This window comes from Corapipo altera, unplaced genomic scaffold (assembly GCF_003945725.1).
Source record: "Corapipo altera isolate COAL_440 unplaced genomic scaffold, ASM394572v1 56, whole genome shotgun sequence".
Taxonomy (NCBI): Eukaryota; Metazoa; Chordata; class Aves; order Passeriformes; family Pipridae; genus Corapipo; species Corapipo altera.
In genome coordinates, this window is record NW_020884896.1 from 10,779,987 (window position 1) to 10,796,119 (window position 16,133).

Sequence of the window (16,133 nt, forward strand, 5' to 3'; positions counted from 1 at the left end):
GAAAGAACCCCAAATGTGTTCTTCCTCAATGAATCGCAAAAGGCCAGAAGTCTCTGAAGGTCAAAGGTCAGTCTTACTCCTAAGTTTTGCTTCTGAAAAAGAACTGGACAGAAAGCTATCTCTATTTGAAAATCCCATTCACTTCAGTGGGATGACTTCCCATTCCAAGTTAGAAACATGCTCTTTGTGGGATGCACCACACCAGAACACAAAAGTTTCATGGTTCCCAAGGATAATCTCAGAGAAAGAAAGAGAGAGAAAGCCAGTGCTTCAATCAGGTCGTTCAAAGAGGATACCACTCTTATAATCATAATGTATATACATTATAACTTACATCCACAGCCTGGTTATAACTAATTCTAGCCTGGATCATCTCAGGAGTGTCTTTAATACTGGTAAACTTCAAAGCATATGGATGCTGACGGTACTTCTTCTGTTGAGCAGAAAAAGATCAAAGCTGTGAATTTTGTGCTGCTCTTTCATGCTATTTGAAAGAGAAAAATCATAGGTTGCTGGAGATTAGAGTGAATTTGTGAACATAATTATTATTCCTCTTTCCTCATCTTTATGTCCTAGGTACTTTCAGATTAATATTTGTTTCAATTTAACAATAACCTTTTGCCAATTAGTATTGAAGTATTTCTCTCTAAATATAAGGAAAACATTTCCAAATCAGATTCTGCCTACCCAAATACTCCAGAATCTAGGATTTTAAAATCTTATTAGATTAGTTCAAATAGAGTATGACTGATTATATTTTTCATCCATACCTTCTTTAAGCAAGAAATTATATACAGTTGAAGTGTGTTAATAATGTCAACTATTTAACTTACTGTTTGGTGATTTAGGTTTCCTTCTAAGACCTACATCAAATCTGTGCAGCCATTGGCACTGTACCTTATTGTTATGGTATATCTTCTAGATAATGATATTAATTTTCCTTGCTGTAAAGGACACATAGTAGCTTCTAAGACAATTTTTTTTAAATATACATAATTAAGATTAAGGCTGTTTGATCGCCAAATGACATTTTTTTCACATGACCAGGTCACTAACAGTTTCCCTTCCTGCAGGAGTTTCCTTAAACACATCAATACTCTTATAACTTCTCCAAATAGCACATACTAAATATTCCAAATGCCTGTGATGAACTCATGGCATGTCGTTTTCCTTTAAACTGAGCTGTGATCTACAGAAGTTTATTTGAGGCAACATCTTGACCCTTTGGTGACTCAAAATACTAATGTAAAACACATAAACACTTTTAAGGTATTATAAGCTTATAAGCAATGTTTTGGTTTCAGAAAGAAATCCCTTTAAAAGGAGCAGTAAGTGTAACTGGGGACAAAAGTGGTTTATGCTTTTTCTTGATTAGATTTAGAGACGAAGCAGAGTTTACCAGAACATCTCTACATAAAATTCCTAGAAATTGTATTCTGGCAATTGCCTTCTAGCAGTTTTAGAAGTGTGTATGTAAGAAAGGACGTGGCTCATAGCAACCCAACATTGTTTAGCACTCACGAAAAGGTCAAGATGAACAACTCAGCAGGTGAAATTTCTACTCAGCAGTTTTCACTACTATAACATCAAAATGGAATAGGTATCCAGATTCACTGTTACTGTTCCAGCCAGCATTACTGTACTAGCTTTTATGAAGCTGCCTTGCTTTACACTACCTGAGGATCTCATTTATTTTGTCTAAAAAAATCATCCTTCTTCACTATAGATGATTACATGGGGGAAAAGTAGTGTTAGCAATCAGTCAGTTGTGAAAGGATAACTATTTTTCTGAGACAGGGCACCCATGGTTATGCTGTTCTTCTCACTGAGTGAATGGACGGATGACTCCTGCATCATGGGTATCTAAAAATCACAGGATTCAGTCTCCTATGGCAATAGATTTGGCCACTAGGACTCCCTGTGAAATAACAGAATATTTTAACCATTTCCACCAAAACTTCATTTGAAGGCCTCATGGGATGGGCACAAAGGATTCTAGACTTTGCCTTCTCCTGTAAGTGATAATGGTTATAGGGAGAAATAAGAATAAAAATTACTTGGGCTGATAGGTTGCTACAGACAGAGATATCTATTTGAATTTCAATAGCTAACATGAATATATATGGAAAAGGAGCAAGAAGGATCATGTATCTCTTACAAAAGAAGGTTCTGGGTCCAATGACTCCATCTTTTAATCATCTGTCCTGTTTTGCTTCATTAAAAAGGTAGGCTAGTGGGTAGCAATTGAGCACTGTTTGATTGCCATTATTATTCATAATATCATTTGTCACCTACGTTGTTTTTGCAAAGGCTATATGGACTCCTACTGCTATGTGTTTGGTATCTAGTTTCCCTCTAATTACCAGTCCTATCCCTGGTTTTGAGGCCTTTCATGTGGTACGCCTTTTTCTTTCCCCTTTGAGTGGAAATTATTTTAATTTTATACAGACATTTTGCACGCATTATGCAGCAAATTCTGATACATGCTGTCATGAAATCTCACCTCACTAATGAGTTCTCCTGCCTTCTTAGCCTGCTCCACATTTAATGACCCAGTGGCTATCCATCCTGCTCCTTTCATCCAGTTCAAATCTGCTTTGTATCGGTTCTGACAAAGAAAAAAAAAATCCTATTGTTGATGCTCATGCACTTAAAATGCCATTAAAAGATTGAGACATCTCAGGAACAACAACCAAGTCAAATTAGTACCTGGTTTTGTTTTGTTCACTACTGTTTTAAGGAAAGCAAAAAAAAATACAGAATGAAATAAAAGTATCAGGACTCACCAACACTTGCAAAGTAATTTTTAGAAGTAGTCTACACCTTACTGTTGCTTGCAATTTTTACTCTAACTTCAGTTTTATAGTAAAGAGAGCATTGCTTAAAAGATAATTCAAGATTTGCAATTACAAGAAAATGATCCTTAGCATTTCCCAAACCCTACCATTTTCTTTTACTGGAGGGAAAGCATTTTGTTTGGTTTGGTTTTCCATGTGTCTTTAAGGAGGAAGAGTACAGGAGTACTTCTCACTTTCCTCATAAAATCTCTCCTACCAACAGTACTGAACTTCAAAAGCTTGACTGTAAGTCAGGTTTCTCAAAGGTGTCAAAAGGGTTTCAGCAGCCATACCTCAACAAGACCTGTACACATTTCTACCTCAGTCTTGAAAAGTTCTGACTTAAAACCTCAGAATGCAAAATCTAACACAGTAACTGTTTACAGTATCACACAGTTCATCTGATGGTTACAGCTGAACATGTTGTCTCTATATGGAATTTTATCACCAATTTTATCACTATACATTATTTAACTGCCCTGCACATTAGGAAAAAAAAATAAATGTACATCACATATGAATCCTAGTGTGTTATTAATATTTGAAGTAGGTTTTGAAGAAGCCATGCTCATAAACAGAATCATAACTCTCCTCAAAGACACTGTACAATTTAAATATATGTCTTGAGAAAATAAGTGGTTACTGTTTTAATATTAACTGTTTAATAGCTGAAAAATTAGGTGCATGAACATGTCATGGTATTAAAACCATAAATGTCTGAAGAAATTCAGCCCTAACTGGGGCTGAGAATGGGCTGAATGAAAGGGTATTGAAAGACATCAAGCTCTGGACTTACATCACTTTGCAATCCATAGGCCCACTTTGCCCATGCCACTTTCCTATCAGTAGGCAGGACTGTGTAGTGATGGAGGGATGTCTTGTATCCTCTGTCTGTGGCCAAATTCTGAGCCTTTTTGGCATGGACAAGGTTAACCATATCCATGGAGACCTGGAACTTATTCTTTGTGTCCTCAAAGGCCTTCTTGTACTCCAGATCACTCTGCAACTTTGACATTTGCAGGGAATGAGCCATCTTCGAATCTTCCTCCACAGCTTTTACTCCAATGAGCTTACCCTTCATCTTCTCATACCCTTCCTTATATTTAATCTGTGAAGAAAATAGAGACTGAGAGTAAATTATCTAAGCTGCCAAACTGACAGCTCTACCAGTGTAAAACAATAGTCTGTCGCTGTTATGACGCGCTGGGTCCTCGATAAAGTAAGTAAGAAGATCATTTGCAAAGGAGAACTGGAATACCTTAGAAATTAGTGTTTATAAAGAACAAACCCTTTCTCAATAATAATATGTTCACAAAAAGCTGTAAGAAATCTTTTCTTTTTGGCTCTCTTTAGGAAAAACAACATTCTTCAAGTTCTGAGGTCAGAAGGCTCTTGCAGGAATTTTCTGGCCAGGCATAGACGTATTAAGTTATGATGTTTCACGGAGATTTCTGCTTCATTTTGAGTTCTAAAATTCACCCTCAGGTCAAAATGAGAATAGGAAAACATAGTCAGCATGTGGGGAAAAGCTCTGAATTGCTCAGAGCAAGCCTTCTGACTAATTATGGAATGCCAATCACCCAGACAACTCCTCCATTGCTCCTTAGCATGAATCGAGTGAGGGTGGCTCAGGGCACTGAGACATATGTGACAGATCTCCAACACTAGCAGCAACCAGGACTGTCAGCTGTCCTAAGAATAAAGAAGGATGATGGACTCCATACTCACATCACTTGCCAGATCCCTCTTTGCCTTCGCTGTCAAGAATGACAAAGCATCCAGACGAAGCACAAATCCTTTTTCCTTCTGCTTCTCCCAGCTACTCTTGTAGAGTTTCTAAAGAGATGACAATAACACAGTCTCTTTATTACTATAAAGATATTCTATTTGTTCTATATTCACTGTGAAAGGTCTCAAGTAGCATGAGTCCCTCTTACATTCCATGCCCATCAACCATATGATTAGGGATCAGATCCTGGTGTCTCCACTTACATACTGTAACTGTGGATACTATGGTTACTGTAACCCCATTATCTCACCGGTTCCAGTGAAACTGTCAATGTGCCACTTCTCTGGAAGCATGTGAAAAATGCACAGCTTCAAACTCTAAAAGTGGCAAGTCTTCAGAACAGCAGATGTGACTGGTATTTACTAAGAGCAAGTAATTAAATTTAGATATAAAGTTATTACATCTAAAACACGTGGACTTACTCAGAGAAAGAACCTAACTTTTATCTACAGAACAAATATTTCAACAGCAGCTGTAACTATTCACAAGAGTGAAAGAATCCAAATCTCTCTTACACAGTACCTCACTGATATTGGCAGCATTTGCTTTGGCCAGTATGAAGACAGGGTCATCTTTGCTGATGGTGTACTGATGAAGAAACTGCTCTTTTCCTGACCTGTAGGCAACCTGTCCACAGAAAGCAAAGCATGGTCAGCAAGCAGCAGTCCACATTTAATGTTGAAGGAATACTGATTAAAACACACCAAATATTCAGGGATTTTTTAGGGTTAATTTATCTGGTTATTCTTTAACATCATGAATTTTTTTTGTCAAATACTAATTTAAAAGCTGACCTAAAGAGTCAGGTTGACCAAATTACTCATGGTTAAATTTCAGAGAAAATGGAAGAAGATACATAACTTAGCTGGCCATAAAGCTGGTAGTAATTTATACTGTGTATGAAATGTACGCAAGAGCATATTTCTTCCAATGTTAAACTGCAGCTACTTTTTAAGTACAATGAAAGTCTTTAATAGGACATAGAAAGAGAGAATTTTAGGGATGAAATGAAGAATACTAAGCAATTGAATCTGCAGAGAACATTTGTGACCTAAATGTAATTGCTAACATAATACTCCAGTGAGGACTAATGTTCCAACTTTGAATGAAAATATCAAGGATCTTTTATGATCCAAGTAGCAATCATCTCCATCTCCAATCATCTCGCAGGGCTATGACAACAGAGAAATGAATTGCTCTGTTTTAGCCCACAAATCTGTTGGAGGAGCTGTTAAAAAACTATGAAAATATGTCCCATTTCACAGAGTATTACATTTCTTACATCTCACAGAAAAGAAAAAAAAAAAGTCCCTACTATAAACCTATAAATCCATGGTTACTATTCTGACTTCAAAACACGTACAGAAAGGTAGCATGTCCAGTACACAAGAGATAAGTAACAGGAGTCAGGAGACTGGTGCTCTCCTCTGATTCAGTCTGATGTCATGTTTGACACAACATTCATTCAAGGAAGGGCCAGGTTTTTATTGACACAGAGGAGTCAAAAAAGTAAAATAATAACAGCTGAAGAATGAGTGGTCTAACAGGGCAGATACAACTTTAAGTAGCCTGACAGGGCCCTCAGTGGAGAGAAACACAGAACCTGGGATGGATGTATATCAGTTCCTGTGCTAATGTCTACTGTCATCTTCCTTCCTTGCTTTAATACCCCGTGGATAACCAATTTTTGTGCAGATGACATTAATGACTCTTGAATACTCAGGTATCCTGCCAAGAATAAATTTCAGCCATACTTGAATCCAGTCTGCACCACCCACAAGTTTGTCACCAAGACTGTCTGTAGAGATATCCCCTCCTTTTCTGGTCTGTAACATCATTTATGAGAAGCCTCTGTTTCCATTTCGATTGGAGTTTGTTTTTTGTCATTGTTGCTCTGGTTCAAAGAATTCCATGAGAGTATTAAACATAAACAATAAATATTAATATTAATAATATTAATAAATATTAGAAACAAATCTGAAGAAATTTTATACATTGAAAGGTTTTGTGACTGCATTCTCTTCCACCATCACTTCGGTGTGTACCTATGTCAGGAATGGCCATATTATGAGTAAACTACTTGCAAATAGACAAATTCAGTTAAAGACTCACATCACTTTGAAGTTCCTGGCTTTTCTTGGCATGCTTGATCTGAGAACTGTCAGCCACACTGGTGAACTTCAGAGCATCAGCCTTCTGCCTGTACTTTTTCTGCAGCAAATTAAAGCAAGTTACATACAATTTTCTACACTACTTGCCCTCCCCCCAGAATGTAGCACTTTCAAAAAGTACATGACTGATAGAGCCAAAAGTACCCTGTAAATTCAGAAGATATTTGTAGCACAGGTGTCAACAAAATAAGCTGCCAAATACTACCCAGTGCTGGTATTTTGAGGTGAGAAGGGTAGTACAAGAGCATGCCAAATGCATTGTTGCTAACACTCCAAGCATGGATACTCTTTGGTGCCAGATGTACTATCTACATATCTTATAAGACCTAGGTTGCACACCAGCCAATGACTGGGGTTCACAAACTGGGTATGATTAAATCAGGACCCAGGAGAGCTCATAAGCCACATAGTCCATGTTAGTATCTCATTTTCTTCCATGAGGCTTCCCAAGCATGTGCATGTGTGGTTCAAATCACTGAACATATGCTACTGAGATATTTGTAAATTATTAAGATAACAATTAAATTAGAGCAAGCAATTTCAGTGTCCTGAAAGTAATTTGAATTCAAAATCTTCCCCATCATGTCACAGTTCTCTTCAAAGCAGAGCTCAGCATAGACACTGCAGTCAAGCCATTCTGTGGCCAACAGCTATGAGAGGCCTCCTGAAGGCTCAAGTCTTGGCTATGGGAAAAAACATTTTCCTTTATTCTTCTTCTGGTACCAGCACTTATATAAAATCTATTTGAATGGACAAATGTGCATAGAGACTAAGAGTTTTAGTTTGGTAAGTGAGACTAACCTTACTTTTATTCCTTTTTAATTTTTGTTTTACATCTGAAACATACCAAAGGGAACAGAAAACTTCAACAGACTTCATCAGGCTTTAGATCAAACCTGTTTGTAATCAATGTCTTTGCCTCAGCCTTCTGCATCACTCGTGAGAGTGGAATAAGCATCTCTTTCTATCTTTGTCATAGTACAAGGAAATGCAGCACTATATTTCAAGACCATGGCATGATAGGGGAGACCAAGCAAACACTTTTTGTATACTTTAGTCAAATTCTTATTCTAACCATGAAGTGGGGCATTTCATCTAGAAAGGGTTTAAATGCTTTTTTTTTCATTATTCGGTATTTCAGGAGATAAATTCTTCTGTTTGAACTGATGGGTGAACAGATCAGTTTGCACTGTGTCTCTGCTAGGGGAACACAAAACAGAAGTTAAAAAAGCATGCAGCACTTCAAAGAGGTGCTCATAGCTTTATTTTAGGAACCTGGAAGGGAGGGAGGCATATGAAAACCAGTATGTTTTGTCACGTTGCATGGAACACAATGTAGTGACATTCTGCAAAGAAATGACAAAATGCCAGGCTTTGTATGGCAGTAGAGATCTCTCAAATAATATCTACCAGTCTCCCGTTTAAGTGACTGTCAGCCATCTCTTGGCCTTACGCGGCACTGGAATGTAAAGGCAGATCATTATGGATTAATATTTGTGGAAGTGATTATTACTACTGCACCCCCCAGCAGCAGATGTCAGTCTGTCCCTAGCAAGGCACCAGATCTGAGAGTAGCTGCTCTTCTTTTGTTTCTAAGTCTTTTTTTTTTCCCCTTGCAGAAGTAGTGAGAGGATGTCAGAGACCCAAGGTATCAGAGTGTGATCCCCAGTAACTAACTGGCTTCTGTTTCTTCTTCCAGAACTAAGAGGTATTTCATCGTTCTTGTCAAACTTCCCCTAATTTATTCTTCTCTCTGTCCTCTATTTTTCCTGGCACTAGTGAGACAACTCAACCATAGCTAAGCAGCTGAGGAAGTATACTTGCATAAGGTTAATGGTAGTGCAAAACCATGAATTAATCAAGAGAATGTAATGAAAATCAGCAAAAGCTGAAGCTGCCACTGAAGTCACAGCCCTTACTTGCTAAAGAGTAAGGAAATTTTCAAGCACGGCTAACAAATATCTAATTTTTCAGTGTTACTCCTTAAAACCTCTGTGCTTTTCATGTAGCATGTGCCATAGGAAATTCAATGCTGTTCTGCTCCATGTGTGGGTGAGTGAAAAGAGGTGGAAGCACAACTATGGGGACTTCTGCCTCACAAACTGATACAATAATCATGTAATGGGAAAACATAATTTTAATCTTTAACCAAAGAACTCCTAAATGATAGAATAACTAAATGATGTCCATCAGTTTTATCATTTATCAGATATTCCTTATTAGGAATTCCTTACCTATTCCATGTATTGTAGTGGTATGAATGTGCATAAACCTTAGAACAGGCAGAATCCTGAGCATTTTGCTTACCTCACTGACCAAATCTCCTGCCTTTTTGGCTTGTTGTATGTTAAGACTTCCTTCTGTGATACACCCAGCTCCTCTCATCCACATCAGATCTGCCCTATATTGAAGCTGTAGGAGAAAATTACATTTATTGGCACAAGGTCCACAGGTGTTTCCAAGTGAACATATGCAACCTTTCCGGTTTCAAAGACATTGCAAAGACATTTTAAAAAGTCACAGTACAATCAGACAGCATCGATACGAAATGAGAACTAACATGAAACGGAAAAATTCTATAAGCCCTCTTACTGCTTGTAACATTAGAGTGTACATCATCTTACATCACTCTGGAGATCATAAGCCTTCTTTGCCCATTTGGTCTTCATATCCTCTGGAAGCACTGTGTACTCATGGAGTCTCTTTCTGTAATCTAAGTCACTAGCAAGTGCCTGAGCCTTCTTAGCATGTCTCAGGTTTATCATATCCATAGGCAGATGGAAATGGGCCTTACTCGCCTCAAAACCTTTTTTGTAGGCAATCTAGAAATAGAAGCAATGAAAATAAGTTGTTTGTATCAGTAAATTGCAAAGCTGTCTTAAATCACCACTCTTGTTTGGGTCCTTGTGCAAATTAAGGAAAAAAAACCCAAACACACGTAGAAATCAACTCCTATAAGGGACAAACCAAATGCCAGCATGAATTTTCTCTATCACATTGCATCCTACTTTTAAACATACCTTTCTTGACTTGAAAGTTCTAGGTAGAAATGTTAATATTGTGGTTTTAATATGATTTCTTTTTATATTGAGGTTTTAATGGGGTATTATTTTCCTACCCCAAAATAAGGACACCATAACCCAAAATGTCCTATGAGAACAAATATACTGTGCAATCACTGCAGATTAACAGAGGGAGGAAGGAAACCAATTTTGTTAAATGCTTCCAACAATTTCTTACAGTGAAAGCAGTAACAGTGGCAGACTCTATATTGCTGCTGAAAGATTCATAATTATGAAAAACACCTTTGGAGTAAGAGGAATAATTTACCTCACTAAACATCTTGGCCATCTGCAGAGAGTGCAAAAGCCTTGAATCTTTGGTTCCAATTGCTTTTCCTTTTGTTTTTTCATATTCTTCTTTATATTTAATCTGTGAAAAAAACAGTTCAAGTCAAAGGACATTTCCTATTACTTGAAAGATAAGCAATATATTTTTCAATAATTATTTGGATGGTAAAAATTTAGAAGGGCTTAATCTGATTCTCACTTTGACACTTCAGATTTCCTAGATTTTCTCAGAAATTCCAGAGACACGAAGCTGGTCTCATTTAAGAGGTGTTTAACCTCATTCTTTAAGGCTCAGTCCTCTGAGGAGGATATGCTTAAAAACTTAAAGTCTTCTGATTAGCTAAATTACCTTGTTCTTAAAGGCAAAGATAAGAGATCAATTCAAGCAAGGAATTCGAGATTTGATTTTCTTAATGAGGTGAGATTTCATAATCTCCATCACTGCTGAACACTTTCCAGCTGCATAAAAAAGTTTCTGCCTTTTCTGCCTCTCCAAAGGGTAAGAACCATGATATAAGTTGTTTAGAAAGATTTTGTTTGGAAATTTTTTTACATACATCTGTTTATGCTAAAGAAGCAGATTAAAGAAATATGCATTCCCTTTGTAGTGAATGATAACAGTAATTTTGAGGCTATAAACAATTCAAAACGTTGAATTTTACTATGGGGCTATTGTGCAAATTTTGCTTTGCTCTGTACACTTGATTTAATAGAAAATAATTTTCAGAGAGTGAAATTTGATAGCAGAATCTGAGAAAGTTTCCAACTGTTCATTAGCCAGTGAGAAAGACGGGCAACCAAATGCAGGACTTAAAAATCCAGATGAAGCCAGCTAAGCTTTATTTCCCTGGGCTATAGAGACTTATATAAAGAATAATTCCTAGGTAACTAAATATAACATACATCACTGGCAAGATCCCTTGAAGCTTTGGCAGCAAGTAAAGGCAGAGAATCAAGTTTCATTTCAAAGCCCCGGCCCTTACTCTTCTCCCAGCCTTCTTTGTACTTAATCTGAGAAAGGAAAGACAGCAATATGTCAGTAACACATAAACACACAAGATCTTCAAAGAAACATGAAAATTATTAAGAGTAAAACAGAAGTTTAAAAATGCTCAGTCCACAAACTGGAATATTCTTAAGTCACAGTTCATTATCATGTTGAGCTAATTAATTGTCCAGGATTGTCGAGAATTTTTTTTTCTTGGAGTTTACAGGCACTTTAAATTCCAGAACATGCACCAACAGTTCTCATTTTCAAACAGACACAGGGGAGAGAAGGTTTTTCAAAAGTGCCTCTGGTTATGTCTTCTTATGCAAGTAGTGTAGACCTACAGGAGCTGATCTATAGGACAGAGCAACTGGTGTTAAGAATCAAATGTCTCACTGCCCATTTCAGGATTTTTCATTCCCACTCCCCAAACCAGAATTAGTCAGGTCCCATGCACTGAATGTGTATTTGTAGCTGCAGTTCTTTATATGACCTGCTGGAGAGCATCTTTCAATTTGGCTGCATTCAGCTCATGTGCTCTGAGACCATCCCACAATGTGAAGTACAGCTCAGTGGAGCAGACCTTACGATCAATCAGATTTTCTTCAAAATCACACTCATGAGCCACACAAACCACAAATGTAGATTAAATGCATGACAATCATGTGCTTAACTACTGAAAGTTAGTGGAAGTTAAAGGAATATTTTTTAAGCTCTTTTTCAAGATTCCACTTGAAATTCCGGTAGAGCAGGGTCACCCATGCCACAATGGGTGATGCTCCACAACTCTCCACCACTGCAACTTTTTATTTGCACCACTGCAAGTAAAACTTAGGGAAGAACACAAGATATGAAAAACTTCCAGTAAGGCCAACTCACAACCATGAAAAATTATGAAACTGGCTAAAAAATAAGTCACACCAGGAATGTTTGGAGGTTTTTTCTCATTTTGCACTTATTTATCTTATTGGGTTTTTTGCCCTCCAAAACTATCTACAACAATGGAGGCTTGAAAAATGCTTTAAAAATAAAATAGAAGATCAATTTTTCCTGCAAGCACTTGATTTTAGCACTCAGGTCTCCAAGTGAATCTCTATATATTGTCATGAATTATGAATGGTAGCAAGAGTGGGCTTGATCCAAGTTTGCTGAAGTCATTGTTTCTTCTCATTGACTTCAGCAGGCTTTGAGTTATTAGAACTGTAAAAATGTTGGTTCTTCATGCTAACATCACCTCAGAAGCAGTTAATTTTGTGAATACTGATTTACTAAAGAAATTCAAATCATCTGAAAATGTCTTGAAAAAAAAAAGTCTAGTGGTTTCACTGTCCTTGAGATTGGATTCCTATCTATTCTGGGTACCATATTTCATGTTGTTTAGTATAAAGGCAGATGATAAATGCTAAATGCTTTCAGAAACAGTATCATCATGTTTATATTTATATTCATTTCTATCTGTTAACAGCATCATGAATGCCAACATTTCCAAGTGTCTTGACTTACCTCACTGTATAACTCAGCGTTGGCTTTTGCTTTCACTAGCTGAGGTACGTCCTGAGGCAGAGTGTAGTTTGTTTTCGTCTTCTCATACTCAGCTCGGTAGTTCAACTGTATATATTGAAAAGGTCAACAAGAATCTTAGTTATTTTTAACTCACTAAAAATATGACCATTAGACTGATTGATTGCTGTTAAATTTAAGGCCATTAGTGCCACACATTCTAGATACTCTCATAAGTATGGCTGATGTAAATATGAGGGCAATAAGGCAATTATAACTTCATAACTTCATAACTTCTAACCTAATTAGTAGGAAGCATAACATTATTCTATAAATGGAAGAGCTACTGATTATCTATAAGTACAAAAGATATTATTAAAAACCATGTATTAATAAATACACAGGAGACAGATTCCTAACAAAGCACACTAATACAAATCTTAAAAATGGAAACAAGCATTAGACCTACTGGTATGCTTGCTATATGGTTGGAAGTGATTTAATTCAGTACGTACTCTTGTTTTTGCTATAAAACTGCTGATGAACTATAAATGGTCTGAAATCAAATTATCTCATAATTCTAATAAATGATGATGGCTAATGATGACAGAACTTACATCACTGAGCTGCTGCGCATTTATTTTGGCTTGAGCAATTTGTGGAGTGTTGGCAACAGAGCTGTACTTCAGCTTGTCTATGCTTTGCCTGTAATTTACCTAATTTAAGATAAAATAAAAAAAAAGATTTAATAAAGGAAGAAATGGTCAGAGTGGAAAATGAGAGATTGAATAGACAAAGTTTTGTTAAATAACACTCTAGATAAAACATTACTTAAACCGTAATAAACTGAGATGAGGAAAAATGTCAGGATCTTTTGGGTTAGATCTGAGCTAATGCTCTGAAAATTTCCTAGTCTGAGATCACAGTTTTTATCCCACCTTGAAAACGAAGTTCCTTATAACCCCTCCCCAACAAACCCACAAATTCTTAAAAGATGCAGTACTAGCTTGTCCCCCAAAACATTGCTGTAAGACTGATATTCTTAACCATCACTTAGTCCATTTTTATCTTTCTCAGACAAGGAATACTATAACTGTCTAGTAAGAGGTCTGTCCAGTGTAATACTGCACAGAGCAAATGGACTTTCTTACCCTTTTTCTTTACTGAGTTGTACTGTAATAATTAATCACAGAATTTTTGTGTATGGTGAAATGTGGATGATGAGAAAAGAAAAACATATGGTACCAAAAAAAAGTCATTTTAACATCAGCCATCAGGATTGGAGCCCACTACATTCCTAACAAATTAACATGGTAGCAACAATAATAAGCTAAAGAAGCCCAAAATTATGCAAGATTAAAAAATCATAGCAAAGCTTTCTTTCAAACCTGTTGCTGCCAAAGAACTCAGTGTTATACTACAGAACACAATTATTATTCTCTGTAGGCCATAATTAATATTCACTGTAGTTAATCACCACTTTGCAAACATTGCAAATCCCATTGCGTAAAACTCATTCCTCAAGAGCACTTTTTTCCCATTAAAGTGGAGTACATTTCTAGAGACTTTGAGTTACTGAAACTATTTTAATGAGAACCTTCTTATTTCAGGTATCCTCACATAAACTTACTCATTCTGCCAGAATGACAAAAACTAGGAAGAAAGGGCTGAATTATCTCACAGGTCCAAAGTGATCAAGGTACTTAAAACAGTTCATTTGCTTCCTCAGAGACACAGAGAATTTTAAATCCACAGAAAGGGATCATTTCTTTTTAACTGAAACTATGTATTTATTGCTACTTGTGATTGCTTAGTGTGCGAGAGAATTGTATTCCTAAAAGAGTTCAGAGTAACAAAGCTGGTTATCAGGGAGCAGATGAGTCCTGAGACTATTTCAAAATACTAGATGATGATCATGACAAGTGCAACTGAATCTCTGTGGCCAATTGATTTCCATGTTTCAAACCCATATGTTGACTATGAATTGTAGAGTCACAGGTAGTGCTGAAAGGTTTTGTACATTTCAGACATGAATTCCTACTTTCTTTGAATTCTTTAAGAATGCAGCTCTCTCAAACACTAAGCAATCAAACCTTGAACTTTACTTTTTTAAACTTTCACAAAGACAAAGCTGAAATTACTACTGAAGAGGCAGTAGTAATTTCTTACAGCTGCAGTATATCAAGTACTTCCTCAAAAACATGAGAGTTCTCAGTTCTGGCTATTCATGCTACCACCTCTTTCTTGGAAGAGGTATTTATGCCCAGATAAGTCTCATTTAATGTTAATGACCTCTCTAGGGCATATTGCTTCTGTTTTTTTCTGCAATTTCAATGGCAAGAAACAGGTTATGTACATCTTAGGTAGTCAGAAACACCTTGCACAGCTGCTGTTCTCTTCCTGTTGATTTTATACATGATGCCTAGTGACTATGATCCTAACTAAGGCCCAGGTTAAGTTCCCAATCACAGATGAGATCAATCAAGCTTTTAATGCTTGTGAAAGGTGAAAGTATGTTATGCTGTGCAGTCTGCCATCCTCCATTTATCTATAGAACATATATAATCACAGCAGTACACAAATTTCCTCACCCCTTTCCATCAGGAACTCAACCCCAAGCACAGAGGGCATCTCTTTTGCATGGACTGCAGGTTATGGACATTTATGTGACCAGTTAGTTCCCCCTCAAAAGGGAACACGTATCTTCAGGGAACTTACAATGGATGAGACTGCTATTTCAGTCTCACCATCCTTTCAGTGCTTGATGCTGCTGTTAAAGCTGTCCAGGATGGCGAGACGTTTTGCAGCACAGAGCAGGGACAGGACAGAAGTCACTTATTTCACATCACTGTACAATCTGTGCTGAACTGAAGCAAACAACAGGACATGGCAGCACTTCCTCCTCCTCTGAGACCCCTTGACACTGCAGCTTTTGCTTTAACTTTGTTACCACTTGCTCCCATGATTAAATCATTGTTTGACACATACAATTTATCACAATCTCTCCTACAGAGAGATGATGAGCTGTGCAAGTCACATGAAAAAAAACCCACAAACCAAACATGAAGTTATTTACATCTTTCAAAGGGACCAACTTCCTTGTTGTCTGGTATGAAGGAGTGAGAGTAGCTGGGTAATTGTAGTCAACACCATCATGTTTGTAATCAGATTTATAGGCTATCTGAAACACAAGGAGAACAAAAAAAAAATCATTCTTTTTTTTTTCAGCTGTCATTTGTTTGAATAATAATCAGTCAAGAGGAAAGGAGAAACAATAATATTAATATTAAATGCAGGAAACAAAGTAAGTTCAATGTCATGAGTGACAAAGAAAATGAAATTATTTGCATAGTTTAGCCACTAATTGATTCTTTTTCAGCTCCTCAATTAATCCAGTGCCAACAGTGGGAGCATTAACTTAACTTCCACCTATGACACATCTCTTTTATCTTTCTGCTTAGTTCTCGAGCTTCTTACAGATTTGTAAATAATGTACTT

At 36.9% G+C, this 16,133-nt stretch overlaps 1 protein-coding gene across 1 annotated transcript in view; it reads right to left on the reverse strand.

Annotated features, from left to right (window-relative positions):
• NRAP (nebulin related anchoring protein) overlaps positions 1 to 16,133 on the reverse strand; it is a 50,366-nt gene that overhangs the window by 17,918 nt on the left and 16,315 nt on the right. Inside the window, exons 14-26 of the mRNA XM_027647872.1 lie at positions 15,712 to 15,816; positions 13,253 to 13,351; positions 12,639 to 12,743; positions 11,051 to 11,158; positions 10,128 to 10,229; positions 9,422 to 9,619; positions 9,105 to 9,209; positions 6,739 to 6,837; positions 5,149 to 5,253; positions 4,566 to 4,673; positions 3,634 to 3,945; positions 2,504 to 2,608; positions 335 to 433 (exon numbers count right to left, since the gene is read on the reverse strand). Of these exons, the coding sequence (XP_027503673.1) occupies positions 335 to 433; positions 2,504 to 2,608; positions 3,634 to 3,945; positions 4,566 to 4,673; positions 5,149 to 5,253; positions 6,739 to 6,837; positions 9,105 to 9,209; positions 9,422 to 9,619; positions 10,128 to 10,229; positions 11,051 to 11,158; positions 12,639 to 12,743; positions 13,253 to 13,351; positions 15,712 to 15,816 (1,650 nt within the window). The remainder of the gene's footprint in view (positions 1 to 334; positions 434 to 2,503; positions 2,609 to 3,633; positions 3,946 to 4,565; positions 4,674 to 5,148; positions 5,254 to 6,738; positions 6,838 to 9,104; positions 9,210 to 9,421; positions 9,620 to 10,127; positions 10,230 to 11,050; positions 11,159 to 12,638; positions 12,744 to 13,252; positions 13,352 to 15,711; positions 15,817 to 16,133) is intronic.